At 52.2% G+C, this 22676-nt stretch overlaps 10 protein-coding genes and 1 non-coding gene across 11 annotated transcripts; 6 read left to right on the top strand and 5 right to left on the bottom strand.

The window, feature by feature from the left end:
- Positions 1–306: 306 nt before the first annotated feature.
- Positions 307–1578, top strand: BJX68DRAFT_276007 (uncharacterized protein; the record flags this gene model as incomplete). Its single annotated transcript, XM_071047976.1, has 5 exons — positions 307–582; positions 648–1143; positions 1211–1261; positions 1331–1430; positions 1504–1578. The coding sequence occupies exons 1-5, from the start codon at positions 540–542 to the stop codon at positions 1576–1578; spliced, it is 765 nt and encodes a 254-aa protein (XP_070898662.1). The 5' UTR covers positions 307–539.
- A 1268-nt stretch (positions 1579–2846) lies between these two features.
- On the bottom strand, positions 2847–4568 carry BJX68DRAFT_237826 (uncharacterized protein). The gene has a single exon (XM_071040250.1). The coding sequence runs from the start codon at positions 4493–4495 to the stop codon at positions 3518–3520; it is 978 nt and encodes a 325-aa protein (XP_070898661.1). The 5' UTR covers positions 4496–4568; the 3' UTR covers positions 2847–3517.
- A 1414-nt stretch (positions 4569–5982) lies between these two features.
- Positions 5983–7089, top strand: BJX68DRAFT_267125 (uncharacterized protein; the record flags this gene model as incomplete). Its single annotated transcript, XM_071045715.1, has 1 exon — positions 5983–7089. One exon carries the CDS (start codon positions 5983–5985, stop codon positions 7087–7089), a length of 1107 nt encoding a protein of 368 aa, XP_070898660.1.
- A 195-nt stretch (positions 7090–7284) lies between these two features.
- On the bottom strand, positions 7285–8559 carry BJX68DRAFT_267124 (uncharacterized protein; the record flags this gene model as incomplete). Its single annotated transcript, XM_071045714.1, has 1 exon — positions 7285–8559. The coding sequence occupies one exon, from the start codon at positions 8557–8559 to the stop codon at positions 7285–7287; it is 1275 nt and encodes a 424-aa protein (XP_070898659.1).
- A 775-nt stretch (positions 8560–9334) lies between these two features.
- Positions 9335–11356, bottom strand: BJX68DRAFT_267123 (wax synthase family protein; the record flags this gene model as incomplete). The annotated part of the gene is made up of 5 exons (XM_071045713.1): positions 9335–9850; positions 9933–9998; positions 10092–10126; positions 10188–10630; positions 10746–11356. 5 exons carry the CDS (start codon positions 11354–11356, stop codon positions 9335–9337), a joined length of 1671 nt encoding a protein of 556 aa, XP_070898658.1.
- Positions 11357–13074: 1718 nt separating this feature from the next.
- Positions 13075–13769, top strand: BJX68DRAFT_237825 (cytochrome P450). Its single transcript, XM_071040249.1, has one exon. It carries the CDS (start codon positions 13198–13200, stop codon positions 13663–13665), a length of 468 nt encoding a protein of 155 aa, XP_070898657.1. The 5' UTR covers positions 13075–13197; the 3' UTR covers positions 13666–13769.
- Positions 13770–13811: 42 nt separating this feature from the next.
- Positions 13812–15180, top strand: BJX68DRAFT_237824 (uncharacterized protein). Its single transcript, XM_071040248.1, has one exon. The coding sequence runs from the start codon at positions 14147–14149 to the stop codon at positions 15074–15076; it is 930 nt and encodes a 309-aa protein (XP_070898656.1). The 5' UTR covers positions 13812–14146; the 3' UTR covers positions 15077–15180.
- Positions 15175–15286, bottom strand: BJX68DRAFT_t94. Its single transcript has one exon. It is a non-coding gene; the product is annotated as a tRNA-Val (tRNA).
- A 148-nt stretch (positions 15287–15434) lies between these two features.
- BJX68DRAFT_237822 (phosphomannomutase) lies at positions 15435–17289 on the top strand. Its single transcript, XM_071040247.1, has one exon. The coding sequence runs from the start codon at positions 15499–15501 to the stop codon at positions 17212–17214; it is 1716 nt and encodes a 571-aa protein (XP_070898655.1). The 5' UTR covers positions 15435–15498; the 3' UTR covers positions 17215–17289.
- A 595-nt stretch (positions 17290–17884) lies between these two features.
- Positions 17885–18856, top strand: BJX68DRAFT_267119 (uncharacterized protein; the record flags this gene model as incomplete). The annotated part of the gene is made up of 3 exons (XM_071045712.1): positions 17885–18113; positions 18182–18278; positions 18400–18856. 3 exons carry the CDS (start codon positions 17885–17887, stop codon positions 18854–18856), a joined length of 783 nt encoding a protein of 260 aa, XP_070898654.1.
- A 2-nt stretch (positions 18857–18858) lies between these two features.
- On the bottom strand, positions 18859–22061 carry BJX68DRAFT_237819 (uncharacterized protein). Its single transcript, XM_071040246.1, has 2 exons — positions 20837–22061; positions 18859–20784 (listed from the first exon to the last, which is right to left on the bottom strand). Exons 1-2 carry the CDS (start codon positions 21813–21815, stop codon positions 18917–18919), a joined length of 2847 nt encoding a protein of 948 aa, XP_070898653.1. The 5' UTR covers positions 21816–22061; the 3' UTR covers positions 18859–18916.
- Positions 22062–22676: the final 615 nt, after the last annotated feature.

Below are 22676 nucleotides of genomic sequence, written 5' to 3'. Positions count from 1 at the left end.
ATGAAACGCATCGTTAGCCGTAACTGTAGGGAAAATCCATCAGGGCAATGCCCATCCTCCACATGTTCTTTGGCTTCGGTGCAACAGTCTTGGCAGTCTACCCTCGGGGGAAGACTTCGAGAAGCTGGAAGGCCTGAATAACAGCCCCGCTGATCCAGGATCCTCAGAAGTCACATTTGCAGGCTAACGAGATTAGTAATGCCCAGGTGAAGACTGACAAGGCCGTGGTTATACGTTATACGACACAAACAATCAGGAGGCGTATGCTTATTGAGCTCCGACCCCGAAGATCGTCCGTACGTCTCGTATTAGTCAAGGGGCTTGTCTTCCGTTGAGCCCTAATCGTGCTTCCGCCGAGACGGAGACGGATGACCAATCGCACCTTGTCTTAACTATTAGTTATTGATCCTCGTTGTCAGACGTCTATATAATGCCTTTGTCCCCGTTGCGATCTGGTTAATTTCAATCACATCTCACTCGATCAATCCGCACCCAGCCGCTTCAAGCAAGCTTCCACCCCTCTAGCCACGATCACCACCATGTCCGACTCAACCATCGTCCTCATCACCGGGGTTGCCCGAGGTACCCTACACCTCCTTCACCCTGCTCCCCACACACCCTCACAACTAACATCTCAAATAATACAGGCCTCGGCAAAGCCCTCACGGAATTCTACCTCGCGCGACCCAACCACACCGTAATCGGCACAGTCCGGGACCCCGCCGCCCCAAACGCCCAAGCCCTGCTGTCCTCCGCACACACGAGCGCCGCCCCCGGCTCAAAGCTTCACCTCCTCAAACTCGAAGCCACACATGCACCGGACTACGCCTCTCTGCCATCTTCCATCAAAGCCCTGGAGATACCCCACCTCGACCTCGTCATTGCGAATTCGGGGATCTCGTGCTCGCCCACGCCGCTTGCGACGATTTCCCCCGAGGACGTGTTGCATGGCTATGATGTGAATACTGTCGGGACGCTGAGGCTGTGGCAGGCGACTAGGGATCTGTTGGAGAAGTCGGCGCGGGGACCGAAGTGGGTGTCCATGTCCTCGGGGGCCGGGTCGATTGAGGGGGTTAAGACGTATGGGACGCAGTGGTTTTCGATGTACGGGATGAGTAAGGCGGGGATGAATTGGCTGACTGTGTATGTTTGTCAATTCCCTATTTACATTTACTTGGCGGAGGCTTGCTAACCATGTTTTTCATTACAGCGCAATCCACAACTCCGAGGAGTGGGTGACGGCTTTTGCTGTGCATCCTGGGTGAGTAGTGCTGGACCCGTTCGAATATCAACATTGTTCTACCAGCATATAGTTATTAACGAAAGATAGACTCGTCCAAACCGACATGGGAAACAAGGGCGCGCGCGAGTTCGGTATGGAGGAGGCGCCGAACACAATCGAAGAGGCGATTACCAAGACTACAGCCAAGGTGGGTCATTCACTTCAATGCTACTACTCCATGGCGGGTTCGGATGGATGTCTAATGTGGGATTTTCATGCAGATTGACGAGGCCACCCGTGAGGCGACGTCGGGTAGATTCTGGAACGTTATTGATGGGACGGAGTTTCCTTGGTAGGCAATCAAGTGAGCTTAGTAGATTTTTAGTATGCTATAGTATGTATAGGTTGCCATAGAGGCGACTTTTTAGTGATTGCCCTCCATGTACATGGTCTATAGATGTGCGAGTATAAGTAAGTACCATTGACTATGTCAGGGATGGGGGATGAACTTATAATATAGGCTTTGGGAATAGCAAGGCTCAAAATACCAAGTAACTGATGGAAGGTTTTATAAATCGGATTGGAATTCTAGGCCCAACATACAAACAAGTAGATGATAAATGTGATTCGAATACTCACTTGACAGCAATCTTAGCTTTTTTCGAGATCTTCTCGGCAACTTAAGGCTTCTTATAGTGCCTGTGGTCGGGGTTGACAGACTGTACAGCTCTAAGCGTCGTACGAGAATATCTTAGATTTGGAGTCCCGCGTATCTCAGGACTGATTGAGCCACGCTTTTGCTCATCGTTTGAATGACATGTAATTGGCGGACTTCATACTATGGAATTCAGGTGCCCCGGCATAACGCCAATGGCGGCCTTCGTTAATATAAGCAATGGCGCCAAAGCTTCCATATCTCCCTGTGGATTGGCCTGTAGAGCCTGGACTAGATCTGTGTCTAACCGTATGTCTGGTCTGGATTCGAGGAGCTTCTTGATGGTCTTGGTGGCCGATTTACTGAAGATGGCTCAGCCTTGGAACATAGGAGCTTGCCGCAAAGGGCAGTGAGCATCTTGTAGTGGGCCTCGGGTCGGGTGTGGGTTTATTGATGGGAGGAAAGGGTCTGCCATCGACGAGATGAGGTTGAGAGCGGGGTTTCGATTCGTCAGCCTCGATCGATGAGAGGGATCTGTAATCCCGGACAGCTCATCTTGCATGGCGCAAAGCCACAGCCGAGGGACTGAGGGCCTCGCTTCTCGCAACTGGATGATATTCGCAGAGGTTAGGAATGAGCCAAAACAAAAACAAAACGGCTAGTATCGCATTGGCAACTGCATTAAAAAGCATCATTGCCCACTTTAGTGAGCTATCAACGGAGAGAGTATGTAGCCTCATCCAGATCCCGATCAATACAGCCCCTCAGGTTGGATATTACTCATGTGCTGCTGAAAGCCCCTAGCTTTTTCTTGACAGAAGGTTCTAACTCCCATAGTGTCTTTTTTGTTATATATCAAGCAGATCCCTGCTAACTTTGATTATTTCTAAATACATGCGTCTGCCATCGCTGGATTCTCTCTCAGCTAGGGCTCTGTTAGGCTCTGGGCCATTTTCTCCAGCTTCTTGCTTGCCTATTACCCTCTTAGCTATCATGCTATTATAATATTTTCTGAAGGTGCTTCTTGATTGTCATGAAGCATGTCCGTCATATTGGTATTGAATCAGTCTTTATACCGACTACTATATCGACTTATCAACAACCATATATACCACACGCTTTGTTGCTTCATTTCTTCGCGAATTACAGCCTTCTATTAATGATATCTGCTTCTTAATCCAACGCCACCACGAGTTCATCTCGAATTAGTTTCTTCTGTGTGCTACCAACAACCTGAATAAGTCCTCCAAGCTGCAGCCTCTTGGTAGATGTGCGCAACATAAAGAGATCCAAGGCTAGCGGCCTTTGCATAGGGGCAGATAAGTGATATTAGGCCCGGCATGTAGCCATAACCCTGCTTAGAGTCAGATTTTTCCAGGGGCTTGTGGCCTCCCGGGCTTATAACTATTAATACCTAAACTCCCAAATTGTGCCGAAGAGAAGCATTTAGTGAGCCGTCAGTGAGTTGTTAATCGGCAGTTTGAAGGATGTAGCAGGATTCCGGTCAACGGCAAGCATCCTACTATGGGACAGCCTCCGTGAAAGCTCTGAAGTTGAAGTATTGAAGAAGTCCTAGGCAGAACGACTTGAGCACAGTTACTCTTCCAGTCCACGGCAAGCACAAAGGTCTCCGTACTGTATTACTGAGTGGCCTCACTGAGAAGCTCGTCGGCAGCGACACTCATACAAAAGTCCACGAATACGCCCGAGGTAGGAGCATAACGAAACAGCCCCTGAACTTTGTGCTCTTTATTCCAGATGGGCGAGCCACATATTTTATCACTAATCGCTTGGCCGGAGCCTTCACCCATGTAGTGCCACTGACATCTTATCCACGTGCTCTGCTGCGTTGCACCTGGGTCGTCGCTAGTAGGAACCCCAAAAACTGCGTGACACACCGTAGTACCTTCGAGGAACCCGGAGAAAGGGGTATCGAGAAAGATACTGTCTCCAAGCTTTGTTTCCGGTGCCTGCGACAATTCGTTGAACTTGGACGGGGGTCCTGGTATCACTGTGTTCTCGAGAGGTTTGTTGCGGAACTCGACGTTCTCCTGATGTTGGAATGCCGACAAAGACCCGGGTCGCGACATCTCCTCGTCAAATAGATAAAAGCAGTTGCACCGCGCTCCTGACTGAGGAAGTCTACCAGTACCAAAAATGCTTCTGTCCTCTTTGCCCTCAAGGATGATGATGACCAGCCGACCCCAAAACTGAATTTCCGTAATCGGTATAGCACGCTGCTTGAAGAAATCCTTGACCAGGTTGAACACCAGATCAGCTGCCGCCTCGTTATCGCGAAGATCCAAATGTTGGGCCAAACGTGTTCTCGGGAAATCGCGGCGGCGGATGAGAGAAACGGTCGGTCCGAGATCATTATCGTGGTCTGTGAAGTAGCAGGGTACGCCGGCGATTTTCTTCGGCCATGGCTTCGGCGGGAGCTGGGAAAAGCGGTAAACAAGAAGTCTGTCGTCAAATTCGATTGCGTGCGCGCCAGGGAACGCGTCTAGGAGAAGCTTCCTGCACTCGCGGTCGTAAAACCTGTTGGGAGATTGGTGCAAGTCGAAATCAAAGACGAGCTCCCTCGCAGGCGAAAGTCTGAACGGTGGTATCTCTGGCATGACGTGTGGACTCGCTGAGGTTCATTTCGATGGTGTCAGGACAGATGCTTGATTCAAGCGAGCTTTGAGGACAATGATGAAGGCAAGTCGAAGAGTGAGTCAAAGAAGAGTTTATAAAGTATAATGCATCACGTGGTCGCACTGACAACCATTCGGGAAGCCGGATTTGAGGCTCATTATGGTAGACTTAGGGTACCTGACAGAAGATTTCGAGGTAGCTTGTAATACCTGTTGGCCTGTAACCTACTAGGACTATATCATGTCGTGCAGGACGCCAAATGGTGCTAGGCACATGTTGGATAGCCAAAACAGGGGATCCGGTCGCTCGCGCAAAGAGTAAACTCAAAATTGCATGACGTATGGCAACTCTCTTTGACATGGTCGCTGAGGTGAACACAGGCTGCCCAGAGCAGAAAGTGCTAGCGAGGCACTGCCGAGACCTGCAGACGGGCATGTCTCAGGCCGGTCCAGACGAACCCCTTTTCTCTCCCGCTAGACTTGAAAGTAATCAGGTAACAGGCCCGCGGATTCAACTAGCCTTGCGCTGCTGCTTCTATGTTTACTGTTGTCTGGCGAGCGCTCAGAGACATTCGTTCGGTATTTGGAGGGGCAGGACGGGAGGGCAGGATGTTGGGCACCAGGGAGGCGAATCTGACAGTGATAAAGGGGTCACCCAGAACAAGTGTCAGCTCAATCATGGTGGCGCTGGAGCTGCAAGCGGTGGTTCATGCCAAGCTACCCTGTCTGCCGGATCTTCTTTTTTTTATAAATCTTTCCGAGCAGCGAGACCCCTGTTCAGACCCACCACAGCTTCCTGAAGATCCACACAAGCTCCCCATGATGACATGGTGATCCCCCGCTGCCTTGAGGAGAGAAGAGCCCCATCCAGACGTCCAATTTCCCTCCATCAGAAAACCGGGGTCGGCTACGGAACCCTGTGATAATGTCCAAATGAGAGATACGGATGGCGCAGTGAGTTACCACCCGACAGCTAAGCAGACGGGGAGGGCAGCCGATGGACTTGGGTCGAGAGTAGAGTCAACGAACAAAGATGAATGAACACTCTGAGCTGCTCCACCACAGGCCCAGGACTCTGCCAACTTGCCCGATGCGCCAGCTTCGGAGTTTCAATCCATTTCTCCGGACTCCGGTATGGCTTTCGTGAATCATTGACGGTGAAAGCAGCAGACTACAACATTCTGAAACGACTCAGGCTTCCCCACTAGATCCCTGTTATTCAGCGACGGGGACGCCACAGAAGGGTGATGGAAGCTCAGCATGGCCCCGTCCGATTCGACGGCCGTCGCCCAGATGGAGATGCAATGTGAAGCATCCGTTTCAACTGTCAATAGATAGGAATAGACATCATGTCGAAGGGCTAAGGTAGTCTCCTTGTCTGTCCGATATAAGCGTCAAGGTATGCCCGTCTGTTCTGCCCTTCATCCTGTCCAATTCCCTTCTCAAAAGCATTCCTCACCTCGAGCACAATGCGCTCTATCAATCCAAACTCAAACAAAAATCGACGCAAGCGCAAACAATTGGAATCCAGAGCTTCCCTATTGGCACAACAAAGACGAGAAACACCCGATCCTGCCCACGAACTTTCTACTCAGCCTGTCACCTCTGAGGAAGCTTCAGCGCAGGCTACCGAGGCAGAAGCCCCCACGAATTCCCCAGCAACACCATCGACGACGGGGGCCAGTCCCAACACAGGCGACAGCGCACAGGATGCCGCTCCTACTCCGTCTCCCGACTCAAGCGAATCCCCCGACACAAGCGAGACCGTACCAGATCCCGCTCCTACTCCATCCTCCAACACGAGCGGCCCCACCGCGGAGATACCCACAAGCTCACACGAGGGTGAGGCCTACCTATCAGACTTGATGGAGCTGCTGAGAACCGCACAAGGACCCGGGGCGCATTGTCGACCAGAGGATTGCAGGAACAACGTGTTCCAGAGTGCGCTTTACACCTTACAAGTTGTCCCTTTCCTGGGCGATTGTGCCCAAATTGTGTACAAAAGCCTCCGGGTGGCTCAGAAGGAGTTGGGCTATACACCATTGGATTCCTCGGCCCTCTACAGGGAGCTGGTCGACAACGAGTACGAAGCATGGATTTCCACCGGCGGTCCCGACAAGCCCAGACCACCACCCGGGCGGATCCGTCAGATGTATGAATGCGTCAACTGGATTAACAAGAAAAGTGATCAAATTGAATTATCTCACAAGCTGGTTTTGCTTTGTTTGAAGGAGTACACTCGCAGGAACTCCACGTTCCATTCCAAATTGGGCAATGCGGGTGTGGAAGGCAACGCAGAGAACATTGAGCAAGTCTTTCAGCGGGACATTGCACGAGTCACACGACTTCTGGGCGCTTACAGCGCTCACAGGATGAAAGAGGTAGAAGATGTCATGAAGGTCGCGTGGAGGGTAAAAGGCGCACTTCTTTCAATACCAAAGGAACTATCAGGAGAAAGGCGAGAAGAAAGGCAAAGAGGAAGGCAAACCAAGGCAGTCAAGGAAGGGGTGGTCGGATTCAACTTAGGCTTGCATGTGGGTGTACATTTCCGGCTTTGGGGACTGTTTACTTACTGATAGTCCCTATGTGGACTGCTCTTGGTTCATGTATGTCATAGACTGGGGTTGGGCAACGAATAGGGGGTTTGGAATGTGACCTACAGATCTATGGACGTGAGATATTCATGAGAGGATAAATTGCGAGTAATAACTAAATAAAGGACACTTTCAATCACCACCCTGGCAGTCCCATGCCACGACCAGTCAACGGTGTCAAACCGCATCCTCGTACTTTGGATTCAGCTCACTGAGTATCCGAGTAAAGTATGCACGCCATGGCCATCTCATCGAAGTGGTAACGGCCTTTGAAAACCTGGGCATAGGCTCGCCACTGATGGGATGAAAGAACCCGTGGCCATGGCCCTCCTTGCCTCCAAGGGGCTCAACAAGAGTGTAGCCCCAGTCAGAGTACCTCATCCCAATCGCAACGACCTTGCCAAAGCCAAAGTACCACTTTCCATCGGGTGCCAGATAGGCCCCGTAATCCCTCGAGCCCAGCTCCGGGAGGATCGTCTCACGGTAGTCTCCCTCGGTAAGCATGTGAGCCATCAGGGAGTTCTTAGAAGCGGCTGAGCGCGGCGGCTCCCGGCGTGCTGCGTCCTGGTTGTTCTTCTCATCGGACTTTCCAGCAGTAGTCGTGGCGTCCGTTTTGACCCACCGAGGGAGATCCATGTAATGCACCTCATAGACAGACTCCCTCGCCTCAAAGAATCTGTCATCCTGGTCGTAGTAAAACCGATTCATGACCCCTCCAACCTTGCCTGGAATGGGGTCCACGAACCGATCGCACACGCCAACGATTCGGCTCACCCGGCCCACACCCTCGTACCGCCTGTGTGTAAAGCACCAGTAGTACCCACGGGCCTCGTCGCCCAGCTTGGCAGGTTTCTTCCACTCTTCGTAGTCCTTATCCCAGTCGGCTTCATAATCCTTGACGGTCCAGAAGAGGTCCGTCCTGAGACCCTGCCAGGGGTTCGGTTTTCTCTCAGCTGTAAAGATCCGCCGTCGGGCCGGCAGGTACTTGCGGGGGATGGGCTGTTCGGTGTCGGGGTCGAAGAAGCGGTGGAGTCTGCTGCACTTGCGGTCGTTTTTCGCATTTGGCACGACCCACACATAGATGCCCCCGCGTGCATTGAGCCCTACCTCGATGACCGTCCCGAGTCCGATGTAGAATTTGCCTTCTGGCGCATTCGGCGGGATGTAGATGCCTCGGTGCTGCGAGCCGGGGAGTGGGTAGGGAGTCTTGAGAGCCTTCCAGCGCTCGGCTGCAGGCGTCTTGCTGCTGCAAAGCTCTTTCTTTTTTGTCTGGAACTCGAAGAATTCCTTGGCCGTGCTTTTATCCTCCACGGACTGTGCACTCGTGCTAGTGTTTTGAGTATTCTTTTTGGTGTTTTGAGACTGGTTGCTGGTCTCTGCAGAATTCTTGCTGCTTTTTTGAGTCTTCTTGCGGGCCTCTCGAGACCGCTTGCTGGTCCTGTGTGAGGTCATGGTGAATGTCTGGATGGTGCCGAAGCAATATATTTGTGAGAAAAAAAAAGTGGTTAAAGGTATGAAATTGTAAGAAAGTTGCTGTTAGAGCGAGATGGCTGTAACAACTCTTCTGCGAGGCCGGGGGAGTTTAAATATCTTCTCCCTCGAGTGGCGGTTCTCGCACCTGGTCTTTGTCCCTTTGTCATGTCTCTGGCTGGTATTGTTCACCGTTTCAGAACGTTCCTTTCTACAAGGTTGTTTCCCTTTACCATGCGCGTCCTCGCTAGACAAGGTGCCTTTGTGTGCCGAATGTCGTCTTTGACCTCGACCCAAACATCTTCTCTTGGGTGGGCATTTCTTCTTTACGCCTGGTTTCAGATCTCTAGTCCTCTCTGAATTGTTTATTATAGTCTTGTTTACTACATAAATAAGTATTGACCCACCTTGTTATTTCATTGTTGAACGTTCTAACACGATATATGTCTGGTTCTTTATCAGTTGTTGCTTTGTTTCCTTATCCACGCTTTTACACAACCAGTATGGCACACTGCTCGCTGTCCATTCTCTATTCTTCACCATTTGCAGCTTCTTGTAGGAAGGGATTCTTTACAGATAGAACAATTGCTTACATATTTATAAAATGGAACCAGAGCAAGAGATATAGCAAGTACAAATCAAAAGTCCACCTTCTCAGCTGCGAAAAAGTAGAAGCCCTCCTTCCAAAGTAACAAAAGAAGAAGAAGAAGAAGAAGAAGAAGAAAAAAAATACAAGCAAATCCATCATGGTTAGCTCCTACGCCACATCCACACCTCCACCACAACCCCTCAACGCAGCAACCGCAAACGCCGTCGCAACGGCCCGATTCCCAATCTTCTTGCTCTCGGACGGGAAGAGATACATGCACGACGCCTCCCACCCGCCGTCCATCTGCTGCATCTCGACCAGCCGCTCCCGATCCTGGTAATCCTCTATCCCCAGAAGGCGACAGGTCAGCAACCGCATCCCGAGACAGCACGCATCCCCGGCGACCCCGACGCGCTCGAGGACGCGCGTCTTTAGCAGTGGTTCGAGTCTCTCGCGCAAGAGTGCATCGTTTGACGCGGCGAGGAGGCGGGTGAGGTAATACAGGAACCACTCTGCCGTCGGGTAGTAGCGCGTCCCATCAATGTACGCGCGGTGCGTGAGGATGTTGTGCATCCAGTCGAGGGTCTGTGGGAGCTCGTAGCCGCGGTTGAAGGTGTGGAATGCGATCAGGACGTTGAGGGCTATTACTGCGTCGACGCGGGGGCGGGATTTGTCCGTGTAGGCCTGGTGGAGGGGTTAGTGGTGGTTTTCAGTCGAATTTTTTTTTCTTTGTTGTGGATCTGGATTTATAGGGCGCATTGCGTACCTGCACGAAGCCATCCTCATCGACGTAGTCGAGCATCTCGTCGAGGATCGAGTGCGCGAGGTCTTGCTCGTAGTGCAGCATGCTCAGATATCAGCCTCCATCGCCTCAAAAGAAGAAACTGACATTTCCAGATTCCTCATCCTAATTGGGACCGCGTACCGACTGCTCTCCTACACCCTCTTCGTCCTCTGGGGCTGGAAATCCCAACATTAACATCCAACCCACCCACCCATTCTATCTTCTTCTAGATCCAACCTCTCCCCCGCACCCCATCCACGCAAAGCTCGCCAGCCTCAAGCGCCCTCCGAAGCATGGGAAATGTCCAGGCGTGCCAGGTCCACGCCGAGAAGAGCAGAACCCAGAGGTACCCAATCCCCCGCCTGAGAGCTGTATCTCGCGTCAGGACCGAGAACCGTCGGGAGAAATAGGCGGCGATATCTTCGACTGCAAAAGCGAGCGGCTGCACAAGGAAGACCCGTAAGGCGCCTGTGTTTTCACGTGGGATTCGCATCCCCAGATCAAATAAGTGGTGGATTAGGCCGGAGATGAGGAAGCAGAGGGTGTAGCGGGCGTAGCGCAACATTGTTATTGCCGTTTTGCTACTGGGGGAAAGATCCAGGAGGGGGAGGGGGAGTCTTGAGACGACATAGTCTGCATTCGACGTAAGGAAGCTGCGGAATGCCTGGTGCCAGAAGCGTCTATTTTTTTTGTTTCACCCCACGTTGGGAACTAGTTAGAATGATAGCAACCACTTCGCTTCAGTATACATTTAAGCATAGCATAGCTTTGGCGTGGACAGGGTATATCACTCACCCCCAAAACCGCCGAATAGACCACGCTTCGCGCACCGAAGCCTGGAATGGCGGCCAGTCGGCCGGGTCCGAGATGCGGGGCGAGACTGCGGCAATGGAGAGGATGTCGTAGACCAGTTTTTCGGTCATGAATATGGCAGTGATGAGCAATACGGAGATTGGCATCAGCGTGTATAGAGCTTGCCACGGGACATTGAGGGGGGAGAGGGAGGTGTAGTCTAAAACTGCGCAGAGTGAGACGCTGGGTTTCCTACTCCAGCTGCGTGTGAGCCAGGAGCCAGCGCAGTAGACCAGCACCGCAGCGCAGAGATTGGCGAGGACGCTGCGCACTCTTGTTTGGATGAACTGGCCTCTCGACGGAGCCGAGAATCCGTTGTTGAAGGCATAGATGGGGGTGACCTGCCACTTGGTGCCAATGCGCCGAAAGTTAAATGGGAGCCACAAGGCAAAGTAGAGGGCCTCGCGGCTGGGTCTCGAAAAGTCCAACTCCACGTCCTCATCCGCCTTTTTCACGCCCTTCCAGCGCCTATGCTCCGCGTAGGAAATTCGTCTCTGGATCAAAATGTCCACGCTATTGAAGCACTGGATCCAGGCGCCCAAGGGCGCGGTCATTTGGAAATAGAAGGGTAGAGCAGTGCGGTGCTTTGGATGGAGATGGCCAGGGCAAGGATTACGGCGGGGACTGCGGGGCGGAGGGGGGATGTCGCCTGTGTGAAGGTGGCTACGAGGCCGACGATGAGGCAGATCAAGATGTACAGGCTGCAGACCCGGATTGAGGCAGAGGCGGAGGCGGGATCCATCAGGAGGCAGGTCTTGTTGATAGATTGATTGTTGTGCAAAAGTGTTGAGGGAACGAAAGAAATGAGAGAAATAAAGATTACAATGAGGCGAAGTCAAGAAAAAAGGAGGATTCTGGAATAAATTTTGTATCATGTTTGCTTTTTTTCTTCTTGACTCTCATGCAGACACCCCCCTGCCCCCTTACTCCGAACCGACTCGATCTGCAAGATCTGCAGAGCATAAACGCCTGGTGACACCGTGATGAATCTGCATCAGAGCTTTCAAATACGTATAACAAGCCACCTGGCCGCCAGCTGACACGGCTGATTTCTCGCTCCAAGTCGACTTGCATGACCCACTCCATGTATCGAGTGTTGCTCTTCTCCACAGTGCCGTAGATGACCATCTTATGGTCGCTCAAGATCCTGGATAATAAAGCGCCGTACATTATCTCCATAATCATATCCTGCATTCTTGCTCTGATGTACCATTGTCACATCTACCCCGCCTACACGACTCCGTTTAAACCTCTGCCATCGCTCAAGGTAAAGGATACCTTCCCGATATCACACACACATATCAAATATGAAGGCTGATGGCAAAACAATATAGCGCCGTAGCTCTCTGCTTGGCAATCACTCCCGCCCCATCAAATGGATCAATGGAGTCATCCCTCAGCTCTGTACCAAGTTCGGTGGAGAGCAGATTGTGCGGTTCTATACCCTGCTCAACATCGAGCTGATCATGGTCGTCGGTCCAGAAGCCATTTTCGAGATCTGTCTAACCAAGTCCGATGGCTTTACGCACTCGCAGGAGGCTGAGCTTCTGATAGGAGCGGCCCTAGGGCATGCTGGGTTGTTTGGCGACAGGGGGCAGATGCACAAGGTGAGTGGAGTTGATCAGATCCCAAGAACGAACCGTATAGTTTACGATGAAATGTATAGCGGCTCCGAAAATTGTTTGCGCCAGTCTTCACTGCGGCAACGCTCGCGACGGTCTGCAACAACTCTCTCTGGTCGCGCTGCCTCGCAATGGTTCAGGAGATTGGCTACGAGCACCATCATCCTGGTGCGCCGCTACAAATCGGCCAATGGGCCTCACGCTCCATCCTGGAGCTCGTGGGAATTGGCATCCTCGGCCAGAGCAGTGGATGGCTGGCGCGGTATCCCGATCTCGCCGAAACCCTCACCCGCCGGCACGCAAACGGCCAGCATGCAAAAGCCATCCTCCCCCTCTTCCCTCGTCCCGTCCGCTCGCTCCTCATGCTGACACTATTCGGGCGCAGGGAGCTTTCGGATCTTGCCTATCTGGAATCCGTCGCGAGGGATTTGGTGCAGACCGCGACGGCGAAACAAAAGCAAGACCTGGGCCAAAGTGCTCAAATCTCCAGCAGCAACAGCACCAGCAACTCTTCTCCGGATCTCATCAGCGTCATGCTCAGTGACGGCAATCCGAGTCTCTCCCAGGAATAAATCCTAGGCTATGTCTCGGTTTTCCTTGCGGGGGGCTCCGAGACGACCTCTGCGACCTTCCAGTGGCTCATCATCGAGCTCTGCAGACAGCCAGCGGTGCAGACGCGGCTTCGAAACGAGGTTTGCGCGCGCTGGCCGACCCTTTCACCACAACATACCAAGGACAACGATGAAACGTCCCTCTTCTCACAATTCGAAAACATGCCATACCTGCGCGCCGTCGTCGACGAGGTACTCCGCATACACCCGGCAACCATGGTCACGCAGCGAAGAGCGAGACGGGACATGACAATCACCGGTATTTCGATTCCCAAGGGGACAATGCTAATGATCCCGCCTATCGCGACGAATCTGAATACCCGGATCTGGGGTGATGATGCTGCTGTTTTCAATCCTGATCGGTGGCTGAGGGCAAAATCCACCAGCCACTCGCCTTCCGGTGGCGGCGGCCAGCAGACATGTTCGATTATGACCTTCGGACATGGTCCTCTGGGTTGTCCTGGTCGGTCGCTTGCACGGCTCATGCTGATGTGCTTAACTGCGGCCTTTGTTCATGAGTATGAGGTCTCGTTGGAAAATTCGCAGCAGGCCTTTGTGCCTACCGAGGCGCTTTTCACGTTTCCAACACCAGAGTCGGTGGTTCGGTTAGTGAAGGTATCTGGATCTTGACCGACATTTAGCGAACTTTCGAATAGACGTAGTCGTGACTTTTTTCTTTTGTTTTTTTTTTCCTACCACTTAAGCTGGCAAGTAAGTAAAAAGCAGCCCACCAGTAGTTGACCAGCGGTGTGCTTGCCAAAGCAAAATCAGCATTCGCCAGTCCAGCCCTACTTCAAGGTTGGGGACGTCAGCCAAGCCCGGGAGCCCGCGGGCCCCGAGAAACCTTGACCACCGGCCGATCATGAGTTTCTCAAGGATTCGACTGCTGTCAAAGCTCTTGGTATTTATTATAAATCTGTCTTTGATTATCAAGCGCGGTTGAACTCCTTGGAAAGCCGCCGAACGTGGGGGAAGACTGGTTGGTATAAAATGGCAGAGTAGCACCAGCAAACTAGGGCAGCATCAGCTCCATCTTAAACCGAAGATCTCCTTGAGCAACATCAATCTCGAACTCACTCAATCAAGTCTTGATACCAGCAAAGATATCAAAATGACCGTCGCAATTGCCGGCTCCGGCGACCTCACCCGCTACCTCGTCGAAGAATTCCTCGCGGCCAAGATCCCCGTCGCTCTCCTCGTCCGCACCACGAAGCCTCATTTCACCAATGTCCCCAATCTCACCCAGCTGATTGTCGACTACGACTCGATTGACTCCCTAACCTCCGCTCTGAACCAAGCCGGAGCAACAACGGTCATCTCTACAATCCTCACCTACGACACCTCGGCCTTCGTGACAACGCAGAAGAACCTCATCGCCGCCGCACAGGCCTCAGAGAGCGTCACGCGCTTCATCCCCTCCGAGTATGGAGTCGACATCGCCAAGTATCCCGACCAACCAGGCTTCTACTGGGAGACCCGCGAGCCGATTCGTGAAATCCTGCGAAATCAATCCAAGCTCGAATGGACGCTGGTCTGCTGCGGATGGCTTATGGATTATATCCTCCCGCCCGCGAACCGGTACATGAAGGATATCGGCGATGCGTTTCCGATCAATCTTGCGGAGAAGAGGATGGTAATCCCCGGAACGGGGAGTGAGAAGGTCGATTGGATTTCTGCGCGGGATCTTGCAAAGGGGATTGTTAGTCTTGTGAAGGTCCCGAAGGGGCAGTGGGGGAGGTATATCTATCTCTCTGGGGAGCGGATGAGCTCTGATGAGCTTGCTGCTGCTGTCAGGGAGAAGTACCCGGAGAGCCAGTTTGAGGTTGAGTATCTGTCGCTAAGGGTGCTGGTCAATGCCGTGAGGGATGCAAAGGACGACTTTGAAAGGATCGCCGCCGAGTATAAGATTGTGATTCCGAGTGGTTCAGCGGGGTTTGAGGAGGGGGTTGTTGAGCGGGATCGGGAGAGGTATTTCAAGGATGTCAAATTCCGGACAGTCAGGGAGGTGTTGGCTGCTGCTGAGCAGGGTGTTATTGTCTGATGGCGGACAGGGTCTGTTTGTTACTCTTTAGCAGAGTGAAGATAATGGTGAGAAAAGTAAAGATAGTGGTGAGAAAAATAAATGAAAAAAAGAAAAACTAGTCACGCCCGGGATCGAACCGGGAACCGTTCCGGCATCTACATTTGTAGAATGTAATCAGATAACTGATCACGTGTTAACGGAAAATCATGACCATTAGACCACGCGACTGTTCTTGCTGTAAGACTTTGTCTTTTTTGGTATATAGGCAAAAGAAAAAGAAAAAAAAAAAAGGTGAAAAGCTTGTTGGCGTTGCCTCAGTTGCGGCGCCCGTCACGTGGCGCTGCCCCTGGCCAACTGTGTTTCTTTCACTACCCCTCGATTGTGCCTGCTGTCGTCTGAGAACTATCTCAAAACACATTCAGACAAATCAATAGACCATCATGCCATCTCCAAGTGACCCCCTTCGCTTTCATCTCGCCTACGAGCCTCAACCCCTGAAGTTCGGCACAAGCGGTCGGCGCGGGCTGGTCATCCACCTGACCCAGTTGGAAATATATACCAACGTCCTCGCCGAGATCCGCTACCTCCAATCCCTTCCCATTGAACAGGGTGGAATCAAAGCAGGCGACGACTTTTACTTTGCTCATGATCTCCGACCAAGCTCCACAGCGTATGTCGAAAGTGAAAATGGTCGTGGCGGTCTCTGCCAGGCTGTCGAGCAGGCGCTGAAAGATGCGGACATGCATGCCATTAACCTGGGTGCGATCCCGACGCCTGCTTTGACTTATTACGCCCTCAAGCATGGAAAGGGCAGTATCATGGTAACGGGAAGCCATATCCCCTTCGACCGCAATGGGTACAAGCTCAACACTTCCAAGGGTGAACTGTTGAAGGAGCACGAACAGCCCATCAATGCTGCTGTCGCCAAAGTCCGCGAAGAGCTCCTGCACCAGCCATTTTCGGAATCTCTCTTTGACGAGCAGGGTATGCTTCGCAATCGACCGCAGAAAATCCTGCCTGCTACGGATAAAGGCCTATCAGCCTACGTCCAGCGATACCTCGATTTCTTCGCGGGCGAAACGCTCCAGGGGATGAAGATTCTCGTCTACCAGCACTCCGCTGTCGGTCGCGACACGCTCGTCGATATCCTCAGAAAACTTGGCGCAGACGTAACGCCCGCCGGCCGCAGCGAGACCTTCGTCCCGATTGACACTGAAGCCATTGACGCCGCCCAGCTAGCCACGCTGCAAACCCTGTACAACGAGAACAGCGGACCCTTCGACGCAATCGTCTCCACAGACGGTGACAGCGACCGCCCCCTCCTCGTCGCCCCCAGCGGAGCCGAGCAGAAAGTCCAGTTCTTCGGCGGCGACTTGCTCGGCATGATTGTTGCTGGATTCCTCGGCGTCGACGCTGTCGTCGTGCCCATCAGCTCGAACGATGCCATCGACAAGGGCGCTCTGGCTTCAGTCCTGGAGCCAAAGACCAAGATCGGAAGTCCATATGTGATCAGTGGGATGCAGACTGCGCTGGATAAGGGTCGTAGCCGTGTCTGTGGATGGGAAGCGAACGGCGGCTTCCTCACGGGCTCGGATATTGAGCGGAATGGCAAGACTCTAACCGCTCTTCCTACGCGCGACGCTGTGCTTCCGCTCCTCTGTGCACTCTTTGCCGCCCGCGGACAGAAAACTGCCCTTCCGGACCTCTTCGCCACACTCCCCAACCGATACAGTCGTGCATCTCTAATCCGAAACTTTCCCCGCCCAACAAGCATGAAGATTGTAGGGCGCTTCTCACCTTCTGAATCCACCATCCAGCAAGTTTCGTTTAGCGACGAAATAACCGCATACGATGCCAATGTATCCGCAATCCCACTCTCCGACTCGCAAATCGATCAATTCAAGTCGATCAAAACGCAGCTGCAGACCGTATTCTCCGACAAGTCTGGATTCCCCGAGATCGTCCGACTAAACTACACCGACGGGATCCGCATGACCTTTGCCAACGGCGATGTAGCGCATATTCGGCCATCGGGAAATGCGGATGAGCTTCGTATTTATGCTGTTGCGGACTCGCAGGAGCGTGCGGATGATATTGCTACCCAGGGTGTTGCGGAGCCGAATGGGCTGCTGAGGACGTTGGAGCGGATGGTTTGATGGACTGAGTTGACTCTGTTCTTTCGAGCATAGATGATCAGGCTATAGATTGAATAAACGCAATTCTGATGAGAAGACCCCGCCATATATAAGCTCGCTACTGTATAGAAGAATCCCTCTGCAGGAGGACCCCGAGATCACGAAGGACAAGGCATTAATTTACAATGTCTTTGAATAATGAAGGTTCGAGTGATGGTAAAAGCGGAGGTTTAGTGGAGGGTTGAATAAAGTCTGCGGTGGTAGAAACTGGCTTTTAGGGAAGGTTCAAGGGAAGCTCTTGGAGGATTTTCTTAGTCCCTGAATACCTGAATAGGGCATCGCTTTTACAAGGCTCTTGATGGATACAACAAAATATGATGTTGTCCAAGTTGATGAATCTCAAAGACGACCCTGGAGGTTATGTAAGCGACAGCCGAGTCAGGTCACGTGCTGTGGCGCAATCTGCTGCGATCGGTTGGCCGCCGGTCTCCTCGATCTGCAAGAGACCCACCATCAACACAAGCTTGAACTATCCGTGCCTTCCAGCGCACCCACCGCCTTCGTCTATGTATTGAGATACTCGAGTCCACATCGCTGTGTTGTCGGTTTTCTACTTTCGCATCATCAAAATAAACCCTGCGTCTACTCACACAGCTACACGTCCTTATCTCTTCATCCGTTTCGCTCCGAAATGGGTCCTTACGACGACGAGGTGAACGACCAGCGCCGCGTCGAACTCATCGACAGAATCGCCTCCCACGTCCCCAAGGGAGAAAAAGTGGAGCCAGGCTTCTGGGCCTTTGTCTGGCTATCGAATATCAAGAAGCTTGAGGTATTCGACATGAGTTTGCCCGCTTTTACCCCTACCTCCAGACGGAGTCATTTTGAGACTACATGGTGTAGCAAGGCGGTAAAGACCTGTGAGCTTGAGCCTTATGTGACCATTCATATTTATGACATTATTGACATGGAGGATTGTCTTCTCCAGGGGCCGCTCGTGATCGTGAAAATAGCCCAGCCGCAGAAGAGCCAACAGGCCAACCAACTGTTCCCGATGTCGAAGTTGTGGGGCAATCGAGCGACGCGTCAGTCGATCGTGGACGGTCAGCCGCAGTGATCGACAAGGTGAGCTTAGATCTCCGTACAAACAGTGCTTTTACGTATACAGCTAACAAAGTGCAAATGTCGCCTTCGCGACCAAGATAGGTGCCGAGTCACTCAGGCGGGTGACTGCATCGAAGTGTGCCATATCCACGGCCTATGGGGCAATGGCAGATTTGCCCTCAAGCCAATCTCCCTTTCGACAGACTCGAAGACCCTGACGGTCGAATTCTATTGGCTACACGAATGCCCCTATGAGTATCGATTCCTCGGAACGTCCCCTTCTTCTCCCGCAAGCGTGGACTCGACTCGACGGGGCACGCGACACCTTGACTGTCAGGCAAGGAGGATCGTTGAATCGGGGGATAGGTTAACCTTCACCACCGAGGATCCGGATACCCTGCCGCTCCCATCAATGGAGATTCTGGAATTGCAGTGGATTCTAAATCGCCTGGTGTCCCTTTCGGGTGCCGCCGATGTGCCCGACGAAGAGCTAGATCCGGACGAGCCATTGGGCCTCGCCCCCCCGATCTCCGCGCAGTACGACGAGGATATAATCTGAGAATAAGTTTTTTTTCTTGTCGCAGCAGTTATGAGATTTTCAAAGGCACTTTGGTACGTTCTATCCTATCTTATTTGTGTACAAGTGCGCCCACTTATTCCCCAGCCTCATTAGACTAATTCCCACGGGCCGACTCCCAAACCCGTCGGGCATAGCCAGCGACCTCCGACGAAAGGCCGGCCCAGTACAGGAAATGACGTATGCAAAATCAGCAAAAAATTCGAGGCGCACGACGGAGAAGACTTGGAAGGCTGGAAGGTTCCTCTTCTCATGCCCATGGTCAAAACGTGGCTTTACGGCAGCCTCCGCGGCCCTCAGTGCCGCCGTCACATTATCGAAAAGATTGACGTAGCCCCAGCGGTAATTAATGATAATGGCCAGCTCAACCCAGCGGAGACACGGAGCCGAGAGGAGGAATTCTGTGAGTTGTGTGCACAGTGTGGATGCTTGCTGCAGATCGTCGTCGTCGAGTTGCTGTGGTAGAGTATCGAGGTAGAGTGCGCCCCAAAGTGCGTATGCCATCTCGAAGTACGCGCCTGGCTCGAGCGTACCGGTGCTCTCGGGGTCTTTGGCGAGTCCCTCAAGCAGTCTCATGCATTTTTCGCTCTCCCTGAAATACCACATCGCTGTGCTTGCACGGTGGAGTGCTTTGAGCGGTTGGGGTTTAAGGATCGCTGGTATGCTCATCGAGGGGGTATTCCGCACAGCGCTCTGGCGTACGAATTGCATCGCTGTATGATGAACAAAGCTAACGGTCACGCTCGACTCGGTATCCTCTCTTTTCCGGCTTGATTTGAGCGTAATCAGCGGCGAACAAAGCTTCCTCGCAAGCCCAATCGAATCAAAAACCTTATCCCCGTCATTCGCAGCCTGGAAGACGATATCCAAGACATCCCTATCTAGTGCATTCCTCCCCACTAGGACAAAATCCTTCATATCGATCCAGATAAACAACTGCTGCGCGAGATAAAGCTCCGCGGGAGACAGCGACTTTTCAACGGTGGTGAAGATCGTATGGTATAGCTGCACAAGGCCCGTGGGGATGTTCTTCAAGTGTCGAACTATCGAGGCCGGACTGGGTAGGCGCTCGATCTCATCAAGAATGAGCTTCGTGTAGAGCCAGGAGCCATCAGATGCTGCCGAGACATTATTAAACACTTGTTTTCCGAGCGGCGTTGCGCGGATGTGCTGGAAGTGAGCGACGCGTTGCTTGACGTAGGCAACTACGGGGGCTTGGATTGTTAAGGGGAGGATGGTCAGTTCGTGTAACGCCGCCAACCCTGCCTCCGAGCTATGTTCTTTATACTTTTGGAAGACTTCCAGCAGGTCAGGTTCTTCGCGACTGGTTAGTAGAAGTTTGAAGGGCCGTTTGGATGCATTCAGTGCAGCAGTCAAGGTCGAAGCTAGCAGACGGCCATCTTCGCATTCATCGAGAGCGTCGACAACAAGATAAATCGGTCTTTCTGGAACCGAACGAGCAGTAAGTGAGTAACAGAATGAGTCGTGAAGGGTTGCAAACGATTCGGCGTGTCGTTGTCCACTTTCCAATCGGACCTTGTCCAACCACGACACAAGGTCTTGCCCATCCTCTGTGGCAAGAATCTGAGAGATTATAGTCCGGAGTGCCTGATAGGGTTTACTCTTGCCCCCCTCGGTGTCTTTGCAGAAGAAGTAGAGCACAGAGCGGCCAGCGTCGATAAGCCGGCGGATGAGAAAGGCTGTCAAAGTGGACTTTCCAATACCAGGAGGTCCGCGTATGCTGAGGATTTCGGATCCATCAGAAGAGCTTAAAAAGGTTGCCATCTCCGGCCGTTCGAGCGCCCAGTCGCAGCTGCCGTCCATGTATTCCTTCTGGTGGTTATACAGGTCGTCTTTGAAACTGGCAGCAGACAGCCATTGTTGGACTTTGAAGCGCATCTCGCTTGTGCCTATTCTCATTAGTGATGCCAATAGAAATTTTGCTTGATATAGGAGACTTGCTACTGTCGGCTCCAACACGAACAGACCGTCTCTCGCTGACCGCCACTGGGATGACATGCATCAATTCCGTTGCATAAGCAGCAGCTGCTGCTGCCGCATAGCCCTGCCACATATCATTCTTGTGAGAGTCGGCATAATCGCTGATTCCCCTAATAACCAGACAAGGAAGGCTATCAACCAGACCGGCGGCTTCCATCTCGAAACAAAGCACATCGAGTTCCTCCCGCAGTTGATCTCGCATCTGACCATGTTTCACAACCTGATCACCCGAAGCAATAAGCCCATAGTGAATCCGCAACTGCGAGACGCCCAATGGCCGAGACGGACGTGGTACAAGCTGCGCAGTATCGCACGAGGCACACGTGGCCTGATTCTCCGGATGCTCATAGTCCGCCCGATAGAGAACATCAGTAGTAGGACGCGCATACTGGAAGCTCATGGGCGGGTACTTCCTAACCATCTCCTCCAGGCTGCTTTCGACCCTATGTCCCTCCATCAGATGCCGCGCCTGCAGATTACTCAGAGCCGTGAGCAAGACCTCTGGCGGCTTATTGAGCATCCCCGTGCGCTGGAACCGACCCCTCTGCACCGTCTTGCCGAAATCATACTGAACAACACCCCCGAAAAGCCCCGTCGGACTGCCCACAACGACATCTCCCAATCGGATATCGTGCCTCTCACTCGGCGCTCCGCCTCCGATTCCGATCATAAGCCCGAATTTGATGCGCTTGAATGTCGCGAGCATCTGGTTTACTACCCGCGCAGCGGAGACCGTACCGGTTACGCCGTACGGCAGACATGCGACGACGGTATGGTGAGAGCCCACGCGGCCGAGAACGTAGTTGTTTGTATCTCGCGAGTCCGGGTCGAGGGGCAGTGGATCATGGCGCTCATCGAGCATTGCGCAGGCGGCTGCGAGCTCTAGCGGGAGGGCGCATATCCACACGGCTGTGTAGTCGTCGCGGGTCCATGAAGACATTTATCATATGCGCCCTCGAGATTGGCTTGACCAAAGGAGTGGCAGGAGAGGTATAGCGAGATGTACGACAGTTGGATGTGCAAAAGTGCGATGGCTGAAGATCAAAGTTGCCCCGCACTAAAGCTGAAGGATTTAACCCCTCTCCCTAGTGCTAGTGTCAAGATTCTTCAGCACACTCAGCTCTCTTTAATGCTTTTACTGACGAAAAGGCTATGCAGACAAAAATGATCAATTTGGTAATCTAGCTGCTAAGGGAAGAAGAAAAGATCAAGCTGCTAGTAGACTTGTCAACCCACGGGTTTGGGTCGGGTTTTGGATAACAACACCCCGCCCACGGGTTAAAATATATAGATAAACCGCCTAGGGGCCCTATTTAACCTAACAATATAGATCCCTACTTAATTAGGTAATAATCTATATCCTTAAATAAATTATAGTATTAAATATAGTAATTTATTTATTATTAATATATATATATAATGATAATATAGTAATTTATTTCTTCGCAGCCTATTGTCAGATAAGTCCAACCGATCCTGCTTAGGCCTGGAAGGGCTTAAGGTATTCTGATATCGATAGAGAAGACTGCTTCTTAACGAACTAAGAAGGTAACTGGGTTTCTGAAAGGTAGGGTAGCTTTGATTCCGAAAGTAACAGACAGTAGCTAAAACTAATTACAAGTGTTAACGAGTGTCCTTAAATACTAGCTGTCCATCATATCCATCATAGCCCTCAGCTATGCTGGCTATGTTCCTTGTCAGAGTCGTCATAGTCGATAGCTCGGACGGTTATGACCGTAACTCTTGGCATCCTAGTCAGGGCTATGACCGGCGCGGCGCATCATTCCTCCGTAGTCGTCAC

The sequence above is a fragment of the Aspergillus pseudodeflectus genome (assembly GCF_044049435.1).
Source record: "Aspergillus pseudodeflectus strain CBS 756.74 chromosome Unknown BJX68scaffold_23, whole genome shotgun sequence".
NCBI lineage: Eukaryota > Fungi > Ascomycota > Eurotiomycetes > Eurotiales > Aspergillaceae > Aspergillus > Aspergillus pseudodeflectus.
The sequence above is the reverse complement of the archived record's forward strand: the minus strand, read 5'-3'. Positions and strand labels throughout refer to the sequence as shown.

Coding starts and splice junctions, on each gene's coding strand:
- BJX68DRAFT_237819 (XM_071040246.1), bottom strand. CDS start 21,815: ATGTCTTCATGGACCCGCGACGACTACACAGCCGTGTGGATATGCGCC. Junction 20,785..20,836: donor TCGTGTTGGAGCCGACAGTA/GCAAGTCTCCTA, acceptor TAATGAGAATAG/GCACAAGCGAGATGCGCTTC.
- BJX68DRAFT_237824 (XM_071040248.1), top strand. CDS start 14,147: ATGACCGTCGCAATTGCCGGCTCCGGCGACCTCACCCGCTACCTCGTC.
- BJX68DRAFT_237822 (XM_071040247.1), top strand. CDS start 15,499: ATGCCATCTCCAAGTGACCCCCTTCGCTTTCATCTCGCCTACGAGCCT.
- BJX68DRAFT_237826 (XM_071040250.1), bottom strand. CDS start 4,495: ATGCCAGAGATACCACCGTTCAGACTTTCGCCTGCGAGGGAGCTCGTC.
- BJX68DRAFT_237825 (XM_071040249.1), top strand. CDS start 13,198: ATGCCATACCTGCGCGCCGTCGTCGACGAGGTACTCCGCATACACCCG.